The sequence below is a fragment of the Poromitra crassiceps genome, assembly GCF_964638095.1.
Source record: "Poromitra crassiceps genome assembly, chromosome: 19".
Classification (NCBI taxonomy): Eukaryota; Metazoa; Chordata; class Actinopteri; order Beryciformes; family Melamphaidae; genus Poromitra; species Poromitra crassiceps.
This window is the reverse complement of record NC_139646.1, coordinates 11,905,704-11,930,368: the sequence shown is the minus strand read 5'-3', so window position 1 is coordinate 11,930,368 and position 24,665 is coordinate 11,905,704. Positions and strand designations below refer to the sequence as shown.

Sequence of the window (24,665 nt, the reverse complement as noted above, 5' to 3'; positions counted from 1 at the left end):
GTGTGCCTTAACCAGTGTTGACTACTCCTTTACAATGCAGCAGGCAGGAAGGAAGTCACTCAACAAGCCAGAGCTGGAGCACCCCGGGTGTGCAGTTTACAATCTCGCCCGAGGAGACTGAGCAGTCAAACATGTATGCCACCAATAACATCACTGAGCAGTCAAACATGTATGCCATTGCCACCAAGAACATCTTTTTGCATGAATTCAAAAGTGTGAGCCAAGCATTTTTTTCATTTCCACTCTTAGTGGGAGTACAGAGAAAGCTCACCCCTCCCCTCCCGAAACCCCTCATCTCACAACCAGCTACACACCAGAGTGAACCCCTCATCTCACAACCAGCTCCACAGCAGAGTGAACTCCTCACCTCACAACCAGCATCACACCAGAGTGAACTCCTCATCTCACAACCAGCTCCACATCAGAGTGAACTCCTCATCTCACAACCAGCTCCACATCAGAGTGAACTCCTCATCTCACAACCAGCTCCACACCAGAGTGAACACCTCATCTGACAACCAGCTCCACATCAGAGTGAACTCCTCATCTGACAACCAGCTCCACATCAGAGTGAACTCCTCATCTCACAACCAGCTCCACACCAGAGTGAACTCCTCATCTCACAACCAGCTCCACACCAGAGTGAACACCTCATCTCACAACCAGCTCCACATCAGAGTGAACTCCTCATCTCACAACCAGCTCCACACCAGAGTGAACCCCTCATCTCACAAGCAGCTCCACACCAGAGTGAACTCATCATCTCACAACCAGCTCCACATCAGAGTGAACTCCTCATCTCACAACCAGCTCCACACCAGAGTGAACTCCTCATCTCACAAGCAGCTCCACACCAGAGTGAACCCCTCATCTCACAACCAGCTCCACACCAGAGTGAACTCCTCATCTCACAACCAGCTCCACACCAGAGTGAACCCCTCACCTCACAACCAGCTCCACACCAGAGTGCAGCTCCTACATCTTGAAAGGAGCTGGCCCCAGATTGAAAAAACACAAAGTATATCTCAAGAATCGATTAGCATTGGCAAGTTGTTATTATTCCTCAGTGTCAGCCATAGTTCATGCTGAAAACAAAGAAACACACTTGCCAATATTCAAAAACGATGGGAACCTTAGACTTGGAGTAACAGCGGGTGTGACATTTCTGGGACGCCGTGGTGCAGACAACATTTCAAAATGAAATTTTCTTACATTATTTGGGCTGATCATGACCGTCTACTCTACTGTATGCCATTGTTTGTTTGACAAATGCATTTCCATCGCTATCACATCATTTACTTATCAACAAAATATTTTTTCACTTCAAATGAGCATAAACCGTTTGAGGAAATTGTATTGAATTTAGTCGTTTCCATACAGCAACTGTGAGCCATGTACAGTAGAGAGGCTATAGGGGTAAAAAGATTCTGTGAATTGGCATCCCAGCAGTTTGATAATTTTGCCATGATGTAACGGTGGGACTGGCCTTATGAATCATCTCAGAAAGAATCCATATTGCATATGTGAGGAATGGGATATTTAGACATCATTGGTGTGTGCATGGGAGAAAGTGACGTGGACAGAAAAACTAAATGCAGCGTGTGGGACAGATGGGGAGAAGGTTAAGGGACAACCTCAATAGGAAGAGCCATAGTTGCTGACTTCCACCTCTACCCGAGGAGCGGATTAACCCGCCAACACCCCCCGCCGCCACACTAATCTGACCACCAATCAGAGCGCTCCGTCTCCCCTCCTGACACCTCTTAAGGAAATGACTTCTCCAGTCGTGCTCCGCGTGGCTCGCCCCCCCCCCCCTCGCACCGCACACTCATTTTGAAAGCTAATAAAAGTGGAAGATTAAATTGCATTAGTCAATCTGGCTGTGTCTGCAGGGAGGGGATTGTTTTGACGGGCTGCAGATGTGCACCTGCAAACATGGCTGCAGCTCACTAGCTAATCACAGGAGAAACAGTGAGCGACAATGACACCATGACAACAGGTGGGGAGGGCGGCTGGGGGTGGGGGTGAGGGGAGGGTGGGGGGTGGTTAGGGAAGTCGGGTAAAAGACAAAATGGATGTGTGTAAGAAATGGATGCACTGGAGGGAAAAAAGGAAACGTTGGAAACTAGTTTCCTTGCTCTCCTCTGAAGAGGGGCTGTGAAGTCTCAACACAGCGGGGTCTTCTCAAGTCTGTCCCTTTTCTGTCTACGTGTCTGTCATTTTCTCCCTGCAGAGCCCCTCTTTCTCTACCGGCGCTGAGATAGCGAGCGACGCGCGTGCTGCTTTGTTCTGTTGCCTCTAAATTAGTCTCACACAGCTGGCGTGGTGTCTTCCGCTTGTCTGCAGCCAGTCCACATAGAACTAAGTAGGTTTACTGTACCTACCTGCCACAATTCTCTCTCTCTGTCTCTTTCTCTCTACTCAAAAACCCAAAGCCTCCCATTTAATCCAAGCAGGAATAATATACATTCTTTAATCAAACGGGGTACCCCACAGAGAGAGAGACCTCAAATCTCATTAATGCAAAGGTTTTTCAAGGGCACTGCAATGATAATTAGATGCATATAAACATTAAGGGACTTTCGGATAAGGGAAAATGTTACAAGAGGTTAACTAGCATAATACTGCATTACAATAAAGTCTAGATGAATTCTTTTAAGCCGTCTTTTGAGGCCATTACGGGGTCACTTTTGGGTGTTTTTCTTGTGCAGAGACAACTTCTTTCACTGCAAGTGGACAAGGAAACACATGACGATGGAGAGGTAGGAGGAAAACAACATTTGAGGACAAACGACTCTTCTTGTTGATTGCAAGGTTAGTGTGGCGGTGCAACAGTCAAATGACAGGTGTTGACGGTGGGAAACATACCAGGCCCCGTCAGCGGGCTGTTGTCTCTGTCGATGCAGGAATGGGACGCAGACTCACAGACCAGGGGGCACTGGAAAGCAAGGACAAAGGAGAGAGAGATAGGCTTGACATTATTGATGTGAAAATTTTATTTTTTGAAACAACAAAAGTGATAGTGAAGGATGGCTTTGACTGCTTACGTACATAGAAACATATTTCTTTATTATTTCTTTATTTAAATTTTTTTGGGGGGCATTTTGCCTTTATTAGACAGGACAGTAGGCAGGCAGGAAAGGTGGGGAGAGAGAGAGGGGGGATGACATGCAGCAAAGGACCTCGGGTCGGATTCGAACCCGCGTCGGCCACGCAGAGGACCGAGCCTCTGTGGTACGCGTGCTACCAGGTGAGCCACCAGGATGCGCCATAGAGAGATAATTGATATACATTATATATAGCCTGGTAAAAAGCATCCTGATAACGTGACCTCACATTCTGTTTGGCTCTACGTATCAGTCTGGACTGCCCACAGCGACTTCCTGACGTTACAATGTAACCGGGCCAATTAGGGACTGCGTCATAGTTGATGATGTACTGTAACCGTAGCCTAGGTAAACCCAGCCCCCACGTGACCTGCTCTCTCAGTTCCCAGTCACTAGTCAATAGTGACTGAGAACAGGTCTGAGAGCAGGTCACGTGGGGGATGGGTTTACCCAGGCTACTGTAACCAGGCCAATCAGTGCCGCTGACAAAACAGTAATAGCGTCTCACAAAGCAACGAGCAGTAACATTGTGTTATGTATGAGCTATGACTATGTAGAGCGAAACAGAATGTGAGGTCATGTGATCAGGATGGTGTGATAGTTTTTACCAGGCTAAAGTACATATATAATAGAACTGAACTGATACATAAGCCCACAATTGTCATTACTACAGTACTTCTCACAGCCATACGACTGCGGCTCATTCCTGCCACATTAGTAGCATTTGGGGATGGAAGTCCCAAATCAACTTGATCAATCAGAGGCAATGCAACACTGCTGTCAACATCGCTTTAGTTAGTTCCTCTAACAACCCAGTGAAGTATGGTCTACTGACAGATTTTGGACCATTAGGGTTATGTAATTGAGACAATGACACATATTGGGGAGGTCACAAAGTGTGCGAGCATGCAAAGCATGCTAGAAATGGGCGCACTATATTTCAAGTTAACAATAATTATGATGAGAGAATGAGAAATTGCATGTTGGCACAAGAAAACACCACAAAATTAGAGGAGTAAGTAGAGGAGTAGGAAAGTAGTAGGAGAGAGAAGTTAGTGTAGCCTAACAAATATGCTTAAGAAGTGCCACAGAAGGCATTTCATACAACTATTAACAATAACAATAGATATTGTGTTTGAATATCTGAGTAATTCATTAATTATGTGTCCAGAATAGCTGGTTCACATACTGTGGTTAGCTGCCCTGTGATCAGGCTGTTTTATAGTTAGACAAGTGTCGACAGGTGTCTTACGAAAAGTGTCGGACGAGACTGAGGCTCAAACGACGTATCGGGAGAGATTGAGACGTCTGCACAAGCTGAGTGTGCACACGCGCACGCGCACGCGCACACGCGCACACACACACACACACACACACAGGTTGCTAATCAAGTTGATATCATAGTAAACGGACATGGTAAGCTTAACATTAACTGTCACAAGACCTCTCTATGCTGTCTTACAGCCAGTTACGTGGCAATAAGAGTTGGAGAAGTTTCAAGTTCACCCTGGCTCCATTGCTTTTAGTCCAACCCCCAGCCAAAATATATTATAATAATATCAATATTGGTAGGGACAAGTCTTCAGCATCCCTACCCAAACCTATGCCCTTGGACACTCCGGACTATAGATATAATAAGACTGTATCAACACAACAGAACTGGATTTCAATTAAAACTGAGGTAATTATCTACTAATTAATCCAGTTTAATACTGGCATTACATTGTGCATTACAGTGCATTATTGTGTTGGATGCTATAATAATTCCAGTTGGCTTCAAAGACACCGGCCCTCTGTGGCCCCCTCATGATGCCTATGTAGCAGGGATTGGTAGGGGAATATGCATGCACACTGTATCTACTTTAAAACATATTTTTTAAATGACAGAAGAACAACGCTTTATAACAGTAATCCTTTCCTTGATTTACTTCCCTACTGTAGTTGGTGGTGCAGATTTAAAAAGTTTATCTGAGTAATCGACCCAATGTTACTGTATCATAGCTATTATTAGTATTGTAGCAAACCTGCCAGGCAGTGTAGTGTCAGTGGCAGGCTGTGTTACAGAAGACAATCCACCCTCAGATAATCTGCACTGTTCCATATCATACATCTGTGATGTTCAATGGATTCCAGGAGTTATTTGATGTACCTGCTTTCCCTCAACCTGCCTCGTCTACTTCTACATCAGTTAGTGTCCTAATGTCCTCCGTCTCCCCTAATGACTTTCGACAACCCCCAGGGAATGAGCGTGAACTGTTGCATTCAACTGTAACAGAGAGCGAAAGCAATAGCGGGGTTAGCGGCTGTTCACACACAGGACTGGCAGTGAGAAAACACTGTCGACGTGCTTTTGTAACTAACGTTAAATGCCGACCGGGTACAGCCATCGGCTCCTCGCAGCAGTAATGTTATGAACATGTAACTGAAGTTGGCCGCAGTGTAGCTTAATTCTGAATGTTGCCAAACTTCATTCATACTGACGTTTTATTTTGAAAATGGCCGCCAACTAGCGCTGAACCGGAAGAACAAATACGTTGCGGCGAACGCGGAAGAGAGAAAAAGTGGGCGTGGTGAATAGTCTACTGAGATTGCTGTTGGTGGATAAATTATACAGGAGTCAAATTCCTTGTATGTCTACATACTTGGCCAATAAAGCAGGTTCTGATTCTGAATTAGTCTCTCTGCCTCTGCTCATGTATGATTGTCGAACATTGGTGCAAAATGTTGAGATTATAAAGAAGCTCGTTGATTCTGTGGGACTGACACCAAAACATGTCATTTAGTGTTGAAAAATGTTCTGCTGTCAAACTCCATTGTAGCTGCGCTGCACCATCTTGACATGATGTCACGTCATCTAGACTTGGCCAGTTATCCACAGGAAGAGAAATTAGACACGATACTGTACTACATAATAAGTCCAGGAAAGGACCTCAGCAGCTGTGTTATCAGTGTTTAAGTGTTTTAGAGTGGATGTTTTCTTTAAGTGAATTAGCGTAACTGCTTTAATTCAAACCAAAATTGATTTGACATTTAATGTCAAATCAATTTGACTCTCTATATTCACCTTATGTAGCCCCGCCCACTTGACCCAGCTGTGTTATGACTTCCTGTTCAAAACACCATCTGTTTTACCTGCTCACTAGTACTGTACTGTCACAGGAAGTGTAAACACAATAGGAAGTAATTGGCTGACCCCTGTGTTGGAACATAAGGTGAATACTCTCCATACATATTGCCACCTGTGAAACACATGGTGACACACTGGTGCCTCTACTGTGCCTTTGATAGGTAGCCTTTCTCCATCAAACTTTTCCTGATGCACTGAGGCTGGGACTCATCAAAGCAACAGGCGCAACTTTATTCTTTCAGATCCCCATTAGCTTCCGCTACAGTGGTTGCTAAGCTTCCTGGGTCCACATAACATTATACAAACACTGACAGCATGCAGACAAACAGACATCGACTGACACCCCGTCAGTCAGTCTAGACACAATCTTATACTACTATAATTGGAGAGCCGTCTGTTTGTCCGCGCACCATTGCTCCGATCGCCTCCAAAATTTGGCAAAACACATTTCAGGGGTCTGAAATTAATCTGGGGGGGGGGGGGGGGGGGCTCATAAGCAGCCCCCGAGCTGCTTATGAACCTACAAGCAGGTCCTGACCGTACTGTCAAGAATGGCACCCGGATGTTGGTGGTGCAGATGATGGACAAGGTGGTTGAATGTGATATGTATGTAGGGACAAACAAGGTGAAAGGATCTTGCTGCCAAGAATTCCTCACCATGACAGAAATGATGAGCTTCGCTTCACCTTTGTCAGACGGCAGTTCCCAATCAGATTGGCTTTCTCCTTTACCATCAACAAAGGTCAAGGGTAAGAGAATGACTGAGTTGGCATCTACCTACCTCAGCCAGTGTTTGCTCATGGCCAGCTCTACACAGCCTTCTCCAGGGGAAAGTGAGCCAGCAGTACTTATTGAAGGTGATGAGGTAATAACAGACAACATCGTCTATAAGGAGCTGCTGTAATCCCATACTCATACAAACATTTCCATAACTGCGCCCATGGCACATCATCTCCAGAGTTTCCACCCTAGAAATCGAGTGCACGCAACGCGCAAGATTTCTAGTTGACATATTTAAGGTATGATATATTTTATGTTATGTATATATATTTTAGGTCAAAGTAATCAGAATAGCAGATAACTTAATGCATTTACAGAGGTTATCAAACAACTAATGCATTGAAATCCCCCCCAAAAAATCATCATAGCAGGTGGCATCCTTCCTGTTGTGTGGTCTCTAATTAGTTTCTCTTTGAGTGATTTTTTAAACTCGGTATTTGCTTCTGATTTGTTTAATGTGTGTAGGTAATGAGTTCCACTGGCTGGAGGCTCAAATGACTGTTGTTCTGTGAAGAAGTCAGTTTTCCATCTATGTTTGCATTTCGGGCAAATATGAGAAGGATGTTTATTTAACGGTCAGCCATGACAGACTGCGGTGCATCTTTTTGACAGTTTTAAAAGAGCATTGAAGAGCTAGTCTTGCAGCTCTATTTTTCATGCAAGCTGGAGTTTTGTGATATGTATTTTTTGCTGCGCAGGACCACACAACCATACATTTCCCTAGGTGTAAGAGAACAAGTGCCTGTGTTACCTGATTCCTAATTAATGATCTTAGATAAAGAGACCATGCCAAGCGTAAAGTAATTTAGTTTTTCTAACTTGCTGTATTGGGGAAGAGATTTAAACATAGCTCCTGGCAAGCATTCTTCTAGTGCCTCTTTGTCTTGGATACATTCAAGATCGGTTTATTTTCCTCTACCCAATCAGCCACATTTGAATTCATTGCATCAAAGTTAATGTAGTTCATGTTGATGCAGCACAAAACATGGATGAGTCATGATCTGCTGCATACATTACCATATTTGCCTGTTCCAGGACATAGGGCAGATTGTTGGTAAAAATGGAAAATAGAAGTGGGCACAGGCAGCTGCCTTGTGGGACTCCACAGAGTACAGTACAGACGGACAGCTCTCCATCCAAGAGAGAGCAGTAGATAAGAAACCATAGCCCTTTAGTTCAGTTTTTTTTAGCAGCTCAAGATCAATGACGTTAAAATCTTTTTGCTGTCCATTGATTTATTCTGACCAGTTGTCCATCAGGGCAGAGTTAGTTGAGGGACCAGCTCTGTATGCATGTTGAGATTTTGTCATTAGATCATTGCTAAGAAAAGAATGTTGAATTTGATTGAAAACTATCCTCTCCAATATTTTTAATTAGTGCTGGTAGGCTAATGGGCCTGTTGGCCCCAGAGAATGCAGGCAATGGTATGAATTTGCAATTTCCTGAGGCGGTGTTTGTGATATAAACACCCTCACAATCTAAATAATGAGGGTCCACGTTTGATTTCATTCTTATAATTTCATTCATTGTCTTCCATATTTTCTTGCTATAATTTTTTGCATTGCTGATTTTGCATTGATAATACTCTCTTTACATTTTCTTGTTCAATTTAGTAACCTCGTTCCTTAATTTACAGTATAGTTCCCTATTATACAGGCCACCTGGTTGATTTGCACGCTTCTTAGCATTATTACACTGAGTCATCAAAGCCTTCAACTAATCACTACCGATTGGCATTGCTTTTTTATGATTTCCCCCCATTTTTCTCCCCAACTGTACTTGGCCAATTTCCCCTGCTGCCCCGGTCGCTGCTCCACCCTCTGCTGATCTGGGGAGAGCCGTAGACTAGCACCATGCCTCCTCCGATGCATGTGCAGTTGCCAGCCGCTTCTTTTCCCCCAACAGCGGGGAGCTTCACCGGCAGGATGTAGCACGTGGGAGGATTGCTATTCCCACCAGTTCCGTTCCACCCTGAACAGGCAGTCCGACCAGAGGAGGCGCTAGTGCAGCGACCAGGACACATACCCTCAATCCGGCTTCCCACCCTCAGGCACAGCCAATTGTGCCTGTACGGACGCCCGACCAAGCCGGGGGTAACACGGTGACGCGAACCTGCGACCCTTGTGTTGTGGTAGGCAGGGAATCTACCGCTACACTACCCGCACACCCACACCCATTGGCATTGCATTGCTTTACAGTATTTTTCCTCAAGGGGGCGTGCTTATCAGCCAACTTGGTTAGTTTTTCCATTAACGTATCGAGAGCAATTTCTGGATCTATCTAACTAACAATCTCTCTTGCTTTGTCCATGTCAGCTCTGCCCTGCCTGATGAACCGTTTAACTCAGTTAGACAACGAAAGCCATCCCCAGAAAAGGGCTTTAATGACTGCTAGGGACAATCTATCACCTTTAGCCAGGAAACAGGTCCAATCAGATAAGACACATCCCATGGGAGTCCACTGCCAACCTACCCCACCGACACACGCATACAATGCACGTACACACACACACGGCGCACGTACACGCACACACACAAACACAAACACACACAGACACACACAAATAAAATAAATATGCCCACTGCACTGAACAGAGTAGGCGGTTACAGTGCCTTCTGGAAATTTCAGTAAAGTGTACAAGAAAAGGTCCCGGATAATGGAAAGTATTAACAATGAGCCAAGGTGTCCCATTGTGCTTGTTGGAAGGAAGCAGACAGCATGTGTCTGATCGCTCTTTGATCAGATCAAAGGTGTCTGAAGTCTCTTCCTTGTTTCACCTGACTGTTCTTATAGGTCAGTGGGATATTCATGAGAAGAGAAGCAGCCACTCAGGCAATGATAGGGAATCATACCTTCACACAAGTGCAAGAAGAAATAACCCGGCACAGACGGCACCTCCCCAGTGCGTCCTGGTGGCTCACCTGGTAGCGTGCGTACGACGGAGGCGCGGCCGACGCGGGTTCGAAACACCGACCCGAGGTCCTTTGCCGCATGTCATCCCCTCTCTCTATCCCCCACCTTTCCTGTCTGTCTACTGTCCTGTCTAAATAAAGGCAAAAATGACCCCCCCTCCCTAAAAAAAATACCCCCCCCCCCACACACACACACACATACACACACACATCCAGACACACACACACACACAGAGCCAGACAGACGCACGACTAAGGTCAGACGAGCAAGAACTTCCTCACAAGTGAGTCTTCAGCCCTCCCTAATGTTCGTCATGTGCCTTCCTCTTTCCTCCTGATACAATATTAACAATGCATACACACACACGGGGAAATGTGCTGCGAGCACGCATGCACAGACAGACACACACACACACACACACACACACACACACACACACACACACACTCATCAAGACAACACGGGCAGATTGTCAGTGACACTGTGGAGCCTGGCAGGGAACCTCTCTGCAGCATCAACGGGAGGGGGAAGAGGGGGGGAAGGGGTCAAAACCACTCAGCCATGTAGAAGCCCTTGGTCAATTATATAAGACAGTGATTCATAAACAGTCACACCCGCGCGCCGTGCGCACTGTGGGATTGGAAAGAAAGCTAATTGAACCGCAGCCAAGAGCTGGAGTCTAACACGCCGGAGCCGTGGTGAAAGAAACTATCTGAATGTTTCCCCATTACACATCACAAGCACATCATCAAAGCTCATTCTGTACTCTTAATAGCCATGTCTGCCCCTACACCCAACCTTCACTTTACAAGTCAGACTGAATCCATTGAGAATCAACAGAGAACTAAGTGAAATCAGAGTACATACAACTTCAGTTCTGGAGTGGCCGCATCCCATTTAGATGACACAATCTTCGGTTTATTGTCAAACTGTGAAGGAGGCTACTCTCTCTTCCTCTCTCTCTGCCGCCCTGAGCACACTGCAGAGGCGCGGTTAAGCACCATGCATTGTAGGAGGTTAGCATGGAGAGGGGGTGGAGCCAGGGGGTGGAGCCAGGAGGTGGGCTGGCCACGTTCAGGACATCTCTGCCACTTGGCCATAATGTGAATTCGCCTTTTTCACTTCCCACCCAATTCACCCATTTTCTGTCTAAAAGGCAGGAAGTAACACAGGTGCAACCAGAACATTAATGAGGGTTTCCCACTTCCAATCCATTTGGTGATCCAGTCCTCGTTAATGTTCTGCCTGCACCTGTGTTACTTCCTGCCTTTTAGACACAAAATGGGTGAATTGGGTGGGAAGTGAAAAAGGCTAATGGGAACTTCAGGGCTGGCCACACAGTCAAGTGCAGACTGCTAATTCAGTAAGTCTCTCTATAATCCTGTCTATATATTACAGAAACAAATATCATGCATTTACAGTACCTATACACAGAAACATTACACACACACAAACAAACAAAAACACACACACATGCACACACACACGCACGCACACACACACACACACACACGCACACACGCATCCCCCTAAATCCCCATAGGATTTACGCAAGTTTATTTAATCCCATTGGGGGAGTAGAGCAGTGGCAGTCTAATCCTAGCATTAGCAACCAGGTATCTGGAGCAAATAGACTCTCTCTTTGTCTGTACGGTCTTACCTTCTGTGCTGGTATGTCAGTGGTGATGTGGTCTACGTCAACCTCCTCCATCTCCCCCATCTTCAGACGGCTCACCACCACTGTTCCCGCCGCGCACACACCATCAGATGACCTATAGAGAGAGAGAGGAAAGAGAGGGGGGGGGGATAAAGAGATGTATATTAGCAAAGATGGGCAAAAATACAGTAAAATGTATCTAGATATAAAATACAAATACATGACCATTAAATGCATTTGTAAAATTTGTAAAAGGTACTGGTGTGAGCAAGAGTACTTACGGTAATTAAAATACACATATTTGTATTTTCAAATACAAAAATACATGCATTTAAATATGTATATTTAGCCCATTCATTATTGCCATTTGCCTTTAGGTGTCCATTCGACAACAAGCAATGAATCAAGTATGAAGCCCCATACAGATGCCTTACATGAAAGAAAAAGGAGAGAAAAAAATACACTTAAACCTGTTAAAACTACTTTTCCTTAGATTTCAATAGTGTTAGCAAATTACTGTTTAACTGTCTTTCTGTTTGTTTTTAGTTGCTTTTGAGTACAGCTAATTTTGACTCATGTAGTCACTCCCAGCTGGCACATGCATCAAGCAAATCATGTGATACATGTCCATAGGAACAGTCAAAATAGGGCTGCATCTCTAAACGTAAGGGCTAATGTCAACCAGCTCCGGAAAAGATGTGGTACGGCTGCGGTACGGCTGCGAACAGACCCACCACACTCATGTCATCTGTCAGACACATGCGGGATCCGACAAAAATAAAACAGGTGCGTAGTTCTTCCATACTGCATGTATTGCTGTCATCTGGGCGAGAGTCTGATCCGGCAGTTTTACCGGATCCACAACGCAGCCATAAAGCATCTGGTGTATATTGGGTGTAAGGAAATCTAAATATTGAAATCCCCATTTCATTTAGGCTTAAGCTACATTACAACTGGGAAAAGGGGGAGGGGGGTATTTTAAATACAAAACTTCTACACACAAAAATGGATACAAATTACATTTTCAGGTCAAATACAAATGACCACATTACTCAAAAAAGTAATTAAAATATGTATTTCAAATACGTATATTTAAATACTGTACGATCTCTGTATATTCGTTTCTTCATATATCTGTGGAATCGAGTCTGTTGTTAAAGTCTCTTTTCCTCTGGCCTCCTCACCAGCTCCATGCGGCCCTGCACCAGCCTTGTACAGCTTGTGTAATTGTATTGTATTATTGTATAGGTGTTTATTGACAGAAAGTGGAACCAGGATATAGAGGCTTGATACTAGACACTGGTGAGTTTGCGTGGCACAATTAGCAGAACACTGTGAATGCAGAACAAGGTATAGCCAGCTACAGTGGGGAGTTGTCGGAGGAGAACGAGGGACTGTACAGTGTAATTGTCCAAATGGGCGTCTAATAATCCAGGCTGTGTGTCCTGACAGACACAAAATAGATATAGAGTTTTTATATCACGGAGGCCCACCAATCACTTTTCCAATCATGGGACTATGATTAAGGAGCTGATGGAAAATCTATAGTATTGGCAGAAAGACAGACACTCCCACAATGAAGAGTAATGATCCCTGGGCAAGTCTGATCACCTAGACAGACCCATCCCTAACGCGCTCAGTTCCACTCCAGCTGGAGAAAATATTGGATGTTACTGCACCAGCCAACGGTCCACGGAGAGAGGAAGCGGGGGGGAGGATGACAACGCTGACCGAGGAAGAGGAAAATGGAGGAATGGTGATGGAAGGAGAGGGGAAGCTTTCAAGGCCAATTCATCTTGGTCGTTCGGGCTCAGGCATGACGGAGAGAGAGCGATGGCGCCCCAGGGAGAAGAGGAGAGGGGAGAAAATACTGTAGCTGCTGAGGAGGAGGAAGAAGACAGGAGTCTGAGGAAATTCAGCAGAGGGAGGATGGGGATCGCAAGGAAGGAGATGGAAGAAAAAGAGGCTCTGCAGTGGGACACTGGGAGCTTAACTTAGTGCTTAATGTCTTACAGCAGGTCCCCAAGCAGGGAAAATAACATTGGTTGGTTTATAAATCGAATCACTGTCCCTTGCCAGACACCTGTCTCAATGTTTACTCCGCTCCTCATCTCCCTGTGTTCCCTCATCCCTCATCCCCATCATCTCTCTCTCTCTCTCTCTCTCTCTCTCTCTCTCTACAGAGGACTGAGCACAGAGAGAGAAAGTCACCCTGACTTTGAACAAACAGCATGTACCGACAGGGGCCCACACATAATGGAGGCAAAGCAGATTAACATGCGTCACATTTAGTGTTAGTCCCTACAAGGCAAACCTTCGGGGTTACAGTGGCCCTCTACTCTTTAGATTGCACTGCCTCAATCCGCTAATGAAACTCCCCACTTGAACAGACAGAGCTTTGTAAGAATCACTTTAAGATAATTGATTTGTGCCTTTGAGAGCTGGAGATAGATGTTGTGCACTTTTTTCTTCTTCTTTTTCCACAACCAATGCAATTAAATCTCGGCACCTGTTCAAAGCCAAATCTTTGAAATCAAAATGTTGGCTGATTTTTTTTATGGCACATGTTATCATTTCAAGAGCTCTTCTGCAGCTCATTCCAGTGTGCAGAAGTGTTGTGCATTGGCTCAATGTTGGTTTATAAATAATATCCGATCAACACAAACACACAAAATGGCAGAGACGTTTACAGAACCTCTGCAAGCTACAATTTATTAGCATGTGCAGTGATTGACCTCAATGTAACTTTGAAGGTTCTGATGTGGTCTTTGGACGAAAAAGAAGCTCGTCTCCCACTACCCCACCCCCCCCTCCCACTCCTTCTCATCCCTCTCTTTGCGTCTGTTAGAGCTGGCATGGAAACAAGCCTGAAGATTACTCTTTGCCTGCGAGCCCATCTCTCCGTGAATCTAATTGGCCCAGGATCTCTTTTATGACAACACTTAATCAGGCAGCTTTGTTAAAGTGACAAAAGTAATGTGCTTAAAACGTCTGCTGTGAATTTGGCACAATTCAAAAAATAATTAGGTATCAGGGAAGTGCCTTGCATTTAATCCAAACAGGTTCATTTCGTCTATCCATTATTAACTATTACGTTTTCTTATGGAAAGACTGTTTTTTGTCATACCTGACAGTTTCGACTGCTGCTTCCTGCAGTCTTCCTCAGAGACGTCACGTGATGTTGTTGTGACGTGCTGTATGGCTGGTTTATGAGGGGTTGGCCATCCCACCTGGATAGGTAGGATGCCTTGCATTTAACAAGCGATTTGTTTTCGAAGGCCTCACTTGCAGTTTACAAACATTCTTCCATGTGGGGAAGGTTATTTGGTTCAGATAAACATGCCGGACCATGCTAGGGCCAAATGTATAAACCATGTGTACACACACGCAAAGTGTGCTGCACCGCTTTCCACACAGGTTTCAGAGTTGATAAAAAGCCATGGGCCGTGATGTGCATAGCGGTACACTTCTCTCACACCATGCATACTGTACGCAGTCTTCTGAGTCTGACTAGTGTGATGTGACTAAAGGATCATGGAAGTGAGAATTTTAATGACATTTTATTTAGAGCTACACAGATTTCTACACCTAAATATACACAGAGTTTTAGACATTTCACCCCTGGTCTTAGTTGCTTTTGACATATGAGCAATGGATAAACTATGCAGCAACTGTCTATAAAGTATCTCTATAAATAAAATGATCTCAGTGTCAAACGCATCTTCTGCTGAATACAAACAGGGATAACAGCATTTTCTCTTCACAGGTACATTTATAGAACATAATGCCGATTTCTTTTTCATTAGATGAGCCAAAACATACCTGTTTATGCTAAGTTGGATCCTTGCCTGCTTTCTGCCAATGTGCTAGAAATTAACTAACAAATTGCAATTAGTTGCATTATTATGTTCGCCCATTTGTATACCCAAGACACCCCAAGTGTTGCCTTAATCAATTTTAATGCTGGGATAAAAACATAAGCAGGAAAACGTCAAAATCCAAATGTGGCCAGAGAACATTTAATTGCACTAGCTGTCCAAAACATGACAACAGCCAAATTCAGTGCAGTAATACCCAGCAGCTGGTGAAATGTTCTCTCTAAAACAATCAATATAACCAGCACCCATAGCGCAATAAAAGTGTCAAGTTGCAGTTTGTAATCCACAGAGATGTGGGAAGTGGGAACCCTTACATCAGGATAAGTGTATTCAATATGTGGTCAAGGTCAGTACGGACTATTCAAGTGGAGAAGGAAGAAGCAGCAAACCATCAGGGCAAGGAAAGCTTTCCCTGCCGGTGCTGCGGCTAACAAACCTCAGGCTCCCTCAGGAAAAAACTTTGCTAACCTTACTGTAGCTTATAATGGAAGGGGAGAGTCGGTCCATTTAATGGCAAATTTAAGTTACTGTCAAGAAGAAGTTTTGAAGAAAACATGGCCATACCAAGTAGAAATGCCACAGTTAGCGAGCAGGAAAAAGTTTGCATGGCCTGAGGAATCACATCCAGCAGCTGAGTTGTTATTTTACAATTGCCGGTATCATTAGTATTACTTGCTTGCTTGGTGGTAAGGTGGCAGATACAGAAGGTTTTTTCTTGTTTGGTGGCAGTTAGGAAGAGATGCACTATTATAGAGGGTATGCACACCCACTGGAACACGCCCCCTCAATCGGGAATGAGTGTCAAAATGAGTGTCAAGTTCCTCCCTGAGCAGCAGGTGTCAGTTATCTAGGCTGATTACTGCATTCAAGCTCAGTCTTGCTGTGACTCAGTGGGCGTGACCCCACAGTGACTTCTGCCTCTGTGACATCACATGCATACCCTCTATAGCCTTTAGACTTATATACAAAAGTATGGCCTGCGGGCAATTCAGAGCAGTTGGCTGGTTTGTTTGCAGGAGGAATACATTCAAGTCACAATGAAACCGCAATTTGAGAGCATCTTGCTACGTTAATGTGACTAGTTCTTAGGGATGCACCGATATGAAAATTTTGGCCGATGCCGATAACCGATACTAACATTGCCGTTTTGGCCGATAACCGATATTTACCGATGTCGATATGATCTGTATAAAAACACATTTCTATGATAATAAAATTTTGTACATACTGAAAAACACATTGAACACACTGAATTTGAAAACGTAATGCATTTCTTTATTTCAAAAACATTTGTAAAAGCCCATAAATCATAGATTTACTGCATTATTTCATCTTAATGTGAAGAATTTGGTTGATACCGATAACCGATATTAACATTGCAACATCGGACCGATACCGATATGTTAAAAAATGACTAACATCGGCCGATACCGATATGATTGCCGATATATTCTGATACCCGTTGGAGCATGCAATCACTGTCTGTCTGTGTGTGTGTCTGTGTGTGCCACCTGCTAGATGCTGTGGGTAGTGCTATCACTAATTGCTGATACCTATTCATAGCTTTCAAGGGGCGTTACGTGCTGCCGGCAACGCCCACCTGACGGTAAAAAAAAAACTTGTTCATTCCGCTGCGAGCCGAGTCGACTAGTTTCTCACGCTGTGTTTGTTCAGCCGTTTGTACACACGTCTTTGCGGCCAACATTTCATCAAAGGTAAGCTCAAGTAACGTTACAATAATGATTAAAATACCCTGTTAACGTTACTTGAGCTTACCTTTGATGAAATGTTGGCCGCAAAAACGTGTGTACTTTGATGGTAGAAAAAAAGCCATTTGCCCTCCCCAGCGACTGAACCACGTCTAATCGCACAAATCCACAACCTCCTCCTGTCTGAGTTTTCTTTCTCCGACGGGATTCTGTAAAAGCACAAGCCAGGCGTGTCTCCTCGTCGGTTAGTGCAACCGATAGCACAACAGGTATCCGGCATTTTGGCTGAACAAACACAGCGTGAGAAACTAGTCGACACGGCTGGCAAGTTTTTTTTTTGACCGCCAGGTGGGCGTTCCCGGCAGCACGTAACGCCCCTTGAAAGCTATGAATTGGAGCATGCAATCACTGTCAGTCTGTCTGCCTGTCTGTGTGTGTGTGTGTGTGTGTGTGTGTGTGTGTGTGTGTGTGTGTGTGTGTGTGTGTGTGTGTATGTGTATGTGTGTGTGTGTGTGTGTGTGTGTGTGTGTGTGTGTGTGTGTGTGTGTGTGTGTGTGTGTGTGTGTGTGTGCCACCTGCTGGATGCTGTGGGTAGTGCTATAACTAATTGGATGTTTTGGCCATTTAATCGGCCATAATGACCTAATTCAGAAATCCGGCCCTGCCACCATCTGCTTGGGCCCTCTGCCGTTACCCGTGCCAAATATGAATGCTGTCAGGCCGACGGTGTCTGAGGAAAATGCAACAGAGAGACATACATACATACATACATACATACATACATACATACTGTAGATACATACATACTGTACATACATACATGCATACATACATACATACATACATACATACATAATGTACATACATACTGTACATACATACATACATACATACATACATACTGTAGATACATACATACTGTACATACATACATACATACATACATACATACATACTGTAGATACATACATACTGTACATACATACATGCATACATACATACATACATACATACATAATGTACATACATACTGTACATACATACATACATACATACAGTACATACAGTAGGCCTACATATATGGATACATACATACAGTATGTAGGTTTGCCATTTTATGTGTTGAAACAGGATATGGGGGCGGGACATAATGATAGTAGTAAGTTATGATGGAAGGGATGGGATTGTTAGAAAACATTTTTAAAAAGGTTTTACATGTTGGAATTGCTATGTACTATATGGCCCCTGGTACACAATTAAGTCACCACTAAAGATTTTCTGTTTTCAACAAAGTAAAACTAATGAGACTTTGACATAAAAATACAAGAGTATACATGCAATGTGCAAAGATTGAGTTAAATTGAGCTAAAAAGTCATTTTTCATTTCAGTGCGACTATAAATGCCTAGGTCTAAAATACATGGCCCACTACTTAAAATAAAACCACACAGGAGTGCTTCTTGCTATGTGCACAGTGGGTTAAGAAGCAGAAAAAGGCTGTAAGGGACATATGGTACAATAGATCTAAAGGGGAATGAGCATGCTAACAACTTCTTGGCAAGTTCAGGACAGTCAAAAGGAAAATGACAACAGATTGGGAGAGGAAATGCCCACTTTCTGCTGTTTAGTGAAGCAAATAAAGATTTACACCGTAAGGGCAAGAGGAGGCTACCGACTTTTCAAGGGCTGCCAAAAAATGAAATTAGAGTCCGTGGTGTGGAAAGTTAATCAAAAAACTTCAAAGTAGCTACACTTCTGTGGTAGTCAGGCACTTTTCTCTGTGGGAACCCTCACAGAGAAAAACACCTGGAAGCCACAGAAATGTAGCAAAACACCAGTGGCTTCCCCTCACAAGGGCTTTAGCTTTTACTGTAGGCAGCTAAAAATACACAGCGGGGCATGAAAGAACTATTTTGCTTTTTGCTCCGGATTTTGCCCACAGTGGAGCGAGTTTAAGGGTCCTTCAGGACACCTTAACGCGAAGGCACTGCATCTGGAGTGGGAGTGGCCAGACAAAACTAATTGCCACGAGCGGACGCAGACAACAAGAACGCTAAAGTCTATAAGTCTAGCTGTGCAAATGTAGCTGGGATTCTTGACCTATATAAAGCTGGACGGCTGGGCTAAATATAGCGCTGGCTAGTACTCACTGAGGACAGATGTTGCGACACAGGGCTGTTATGTTGAAGTCACACTGTGGGCACCGGCGTTCATTGGGAATTAATGCGATTTGCTACATGTGTATGTGTATGATTTGCTACATGTGTATGATTTGCTACATGTGTATGTGTATGATTTGCTACATGTGTATGATTTGCTACATGTGTATGTGTATGATTTGCTACATGTGTATGATTTGCTACATGTGTATGTGTATGATTTGCTACATGTGTATGATTTGCTACATGTGTATGTGTATGATTTGCTACATGTGTATGATTTGCTACATGTGTATGTGTATGATTTGCTACATGTGTATGATTTGCTACATGTGTATGTGTATGATTTGCTACATGTGTATGATTTGCTACATGTGTATGTGTATGATTTGCTACATGTGTATGATTTGCTACATGTGTATCTGTATGATTTGCTACATGTGTATGATTTGCTACATGTGTATGTGTATGTGACTCGCCAATAAAGCCCATTTTGGAACTGAAGGTCTGAGTCAATCGATGTGACAACACTGCATGCATTGTTCATCCAGTCAGTCAGGAAGCTCAGGAGCTGAACACACACTCCCGCTTGTCTGGAGCGCTTCCAGTATATTCCCAAAGAAAAACTGGCCTGCTCTCATATTCCTCTTGATGAAGGGGGAAAAAAAGACTTCCACAAAAAAATATAAATTAGTCGTAATGTAAAATTCATGCCAACACCCTAAGTAGCTTAAATTACACTTCAGTAAAATCTGTGAGTGGAATTGAAACTAGGTCAGTTTTGAGTGTGACTAGCTCACCCCCCCCCCCCTCTCACCCCCCCCCCTCTTCCCCCAAGAAATTATTCACCATTTAAGAGAGGAAGTGGTTGAGGGTAAAATGTGAGCACTTGAAAGGTCATGTGTTAAGCACTCTCAAGAGCACACGGGGGTTTGAGTGGCTGTGTTTATAGTGTTTCTTTTGTTAGTGGCATGTTCATGACATTTTACGCTCAGGGGGTGGAGCAGGCAGATCAAACTTTAAATCAATACAAGCTGATTAAATCTTGCAAGATAAAAATCAGTTTCTGTCTGGTGTAATACAGTTGGGGCAAGATACAGAAATTTGGACTTGCACAAGATCAATGTATTTGTTCCAGTGCATCTATCAAACAGACATTTTTACATGACGGGAACTGTCTCCACACTACATTTAGCTTTATGTTCATGCTTAACCAGCAACAGGAACAGCTTGCCATAAGCTCTTGTCATAGAAGAAGCTAGGTTGCAAAAGAACACCCAGAGTGTTTATTTATTAACCACTCACAAAAATCCATCCGCATTTATTTCTCCCTGTACCAGCGCTGCGAAAAATATGAATGGTGGTGGACGGAGAATAAGGTTACTTTTTTGATCCCGTTTGAATTGTGCTACGGGGTGCCAACGCTAATTTTGTCAATTTAAAACATAACTTTGCATGTCAAGAAAGTCACAGTTTGTCGTCAGTTACATGGCGTTGCGTTCTTAGACATTGCCGTTTGCTTTTATTTGGTATGTTACATACAATTGGCTAAATTATTAGTTAATTCAGAGTTAGATGATATTGGAGCAGCCAGCCATTTTCTTTTTCTTTTTGCCGGAAGTCATCACACAACCACACAACCGGGTCAAATGGGCGTGGCTACATAAGGTGAATAGAGTAGAGTGAGACAGGAAGCAGGAGGATGTTGTCAATTGTCAATGTCATGTCAATTTTTGAATTACTGCAGTCAAGCAATGCAGAGGCAGGATTTATCAGCTGAAATGCACAAATATTGTCTGTCAAATACAGTTATATTTTAATCTTAAAATCTAATTTAAATATGTATATTATGGTCATGGGGAAAAAGATAAACTAATAAATTGCTCTCATACTATATATATTTTCAAGGTCTCAAAACACCACCATCGCATGTTGGAATGTGGCATTATCACAGTATACTGTATGCTGAATCCATGGTGTTTTAATTGTCATTATGTCTGCATCATTTACTAGAGAGGACAATAAGTCCATACATAGCATGTGGTTTAGGACCTAAACCACATGCTGTGGTTCTACGGAAGTGACAACTTCACCTAAACTTTAGGTGAAGTTGTCACTTCCGTAGAAGCAGATAAGCCGCCCGACAGAAACCCTACAAAGAGACAAGCTTATTTGATGCTAGGGAGCAGGGCGTTCATTTATGAATATATCCCAGAGTCGTTATTTGCCAATTAATTAGAGCCAGATTAAAAGCCAGATACAGTACATACCGTATGAACTGTAACAGTGCGAGCACTAAGGGTCAATGACTCACACACACTCAAAAACAGGCATGCATAGATTTGTACACGCATGCACCCACACACTCTCTGTATCGTTCTCAAACGCACTCACACACGTGCGCGCGCGCACGCACACACACACACACACACACACACAGATCCACCTTGAATATATCTTTGTTACTCTGCCTGCAATCTGTTCAAATATTCTGCGCGCTCTATGTGCCTCGCACACCTGTTCTCACTACTATCACAGCACCCTGGAGAATAAGAATCCTGTAAAGAAAAAAGCCAAATTCAATGCATGGCTTATTCAATTCCACAGTGCCCAGACTGAATTGGAGTTAGGCTAAGAGGATCAAAAGGGGTGTGTGTGTGTGTGTGTGTGTGTGTGTGTGTGTGTGTGTGTGTGTGTGTGTGTGTGTGTGTGTGTGTGTGTGTGTGTGTGTGTGTGTGTGTGTGTGTGTGTGTGTGTGTGTGTGTGGTTTCATTTACACGTGTGCATATGGTACTGACTTAGATGGCTGGCTTAGACTCCGTGTGAAGTCATTGAAAAACTAAGTGCAGATCAATGACAATTGAATGAGTGTGGGTGGAGATGACAGTTGAACGAGAGAGGGCAGGTGGTGCTGTGGTGCGAGGCAGAGCATATCGCCAGAGGATGACCTTCATCACCAATCACTCAATGAATACCACATTATCAAGACTGTAAGTGGTAGGGGTCATGACTCTTCTTAGGTATTTACCGCCAGCATACAGTAGTACACTAGTCTTCCTTCCAATACACTGAGAGCATGCAAACATTACCCAAGATGCAGTGCAAAAAATTGCCTAAACAAAACAAATAGTAAAAAATAATTATGTCATACGCATAAGAAAAAACATCAGGGAAAATAAACATTGCCTCTTACAAGTATAATGATTCAGAAAGATAGAGAGAGAGAGAGAGAGAGAGTAGATGACCCCTTCACAGACACTAAGGAATCATAATTATTTTTCACCAACTGCAGAACAGCTGACAAAACAGAGCCTCATTTTGTCTGTGTGAAACAGATGGCTTTTGTGCCGTAATTGTTCTTGAAAAAGAAGTCCACCAACAATATATAGACAACAACTAATTCTGACCAGCATGCACTTATTGGAAGGAGGTGGGAGGGCTCTGTGCTGCTGTTGATGAAAAAAACATGTTTCGCTGTTGAAATTGTGTCTTAAATTGTGTATTTTCAGTAGTGAGTGTTAAATTGTGTATTTTCAGTAGTGAGATGTGTTAAATTGTGTATTTTCAGTAGTGAGATGTGTTAAATTGTGTATTTTCAGTAGTGAGTAGTAGGCCTGCACGATATGAGGAAAATCTGCGATGTGCGATAACATTGTTCAATATAGCGATGACGATACGACTTTTGCTATTAATCGACTATTGCGATAAATAAACAAATATTAAAGTATGCATATTAGCTATACAGTTCCTATGTCTTTGTGCTTTAATAATGCTAATATAGACCCCAAACACAGCCTATGTCCACTGAGTAAAGAAATGAAATACACACTGACTCTAGCTGAAACTACACACAGCGTGTTTGGGCTTTGGCAGAGGGGCGGAGCGCACTGTTGCAAGGGAAAGGTGTATGCTGGATTTACAATACAAGACAAAATGATCAGATGCTGAGTGGGAATGCATGACGCATGTAAATAAAACCACTTTTGTTATTCATTGCATTTCAGGCAGTCTTTGCGATGTGTTTATTGCGCATGTTCATATTGCGATGACGATGAAAATACGATTAATTGTGCAGCCCTAGTGAGTAGGCGGAAGACTTTGGCTTGATGAAAACCTGAGGTGAAGCCAATTAAACTCTGTGGCCTGGTTCCACTATAAAGGGCGTAAAGCATTCCCCCCTCAGAAGAAACGCACAGGCAGCTGAATCCAATCCTGCGCCTGATTTACCCATACCTGTTGTGCAAATGAGGCTGGCACAATTACGGCACTCTAAAAGTTGGATTGTGTTTGAAGCATGGCACCAGGTGAAAGAAAGATTCTTTTCTTTTCTTTTTCATACACACAAATGACAAAGACTGTAATTGCATGCCTAGCATGAGAGTAAAGCAAAACGTCTATTTTTATTACCACATTTCAAATCCATTTCATTTTGTATGTCAATTTCTGTTACTTTTTTTTAATTAAAAATAATGCCATTTCATTACTTACATAATAAAAATAAAGAATGTGCCCGTTTTATTGATTGAAATTACCGTATAAATATATGAAAAATAACAAATACTTTTTTTAAATTAGGATGATAGAAGAAATAGAAGACTGCTTGCTCCATTGTATTTATAACAATGCTTCTACTGAAATATGTGAATTATAACTTTTACAGCTTTTACCATTCCTCGTTCAGGAAAACAAAGATTGTTTGTTTTCATATCCATTTGCTTTTTTAATTTAGATCAAGTCATGATGACAAGAAATCACACAGGATCACACTCCTCCCTCTGTGCCATTATCATTATTCTCTTCATCTCAATGTTCCTCCCCTCCAATCTAGCCTAATTTGGCACTGGTTATTTAAGATATACTTTATAAAGAAGCCAAAAACTGTACCACTTTTAATTAGGTTAAAAAGGTTCATCACCTCCTTCCATATTTTGGCTAGGTATGTTGCAATCCATTGTACTCAACTCAGAAAAAACCGACCTCCAACACGAAAAAGTGCAATGGAACGGTCATTCAAGTCGGAATCTCAGGCAAGATCCATCTACTGTAAGATTCACTGATATAAGCACACGTGACTTCACAGCAATTTGGCGGCGCACAGGGTGATCAGTAAGCATAATTAACTTTTCAAGAAATGTTTACTTTATGTAGTGTTTGTTTTGTGAAACATCAAAAGTGCTGTTACAACTAAGTTGCCATTTTCATTAAGTTGATTTGTGCTTGATAGAAGTCTTATCTTACCCCAATATTTTATTTTACATCTTTCCAGAACGATATATGAACAAGACAAACAGGCTCAGACACGGGGGGGGGGGGGGAGAAAATAAATCAGAAAACAT

The 24,665-nt window shown here is 43.1% G+C and overlaps 1 protein-coding gene across 4 annotated transcripts in view; it reads right to left on the bottom strand.

Moving 5' to 3' along the window:
* The window catches only part of inpp4b (inositol polyphosphate-4-phosphatase type II B), a 175,035-nt gene that overhangs the window by 74,358 nt on the left and 76,012 nt on the right, over nt 1-24,665 (bottom strand). For 3 of the 4 annotated variants that reach the window (XM_083655610.1, XM_083655613.1, XM_083655611.1), the window contains 2 exons: nt 11,588-11,699; nt 2,869-2,938 (listed from right to left, as the gene is read on the bottom strand). In XM_083655610.1, the coding sequence (XP_083511736.1) occupies nt 2,869-2,938; nt 11,588-11,699 (182 nt within the window). Of the gene's footprint in view, nt 1-2,868; nt 2,939-10,794; nt 10,879-11,587; nt 11,700-24,665 lie in introns of those variants that run through there. The other variant, XM_083655612.1, reaches the window with a different exon arrangement.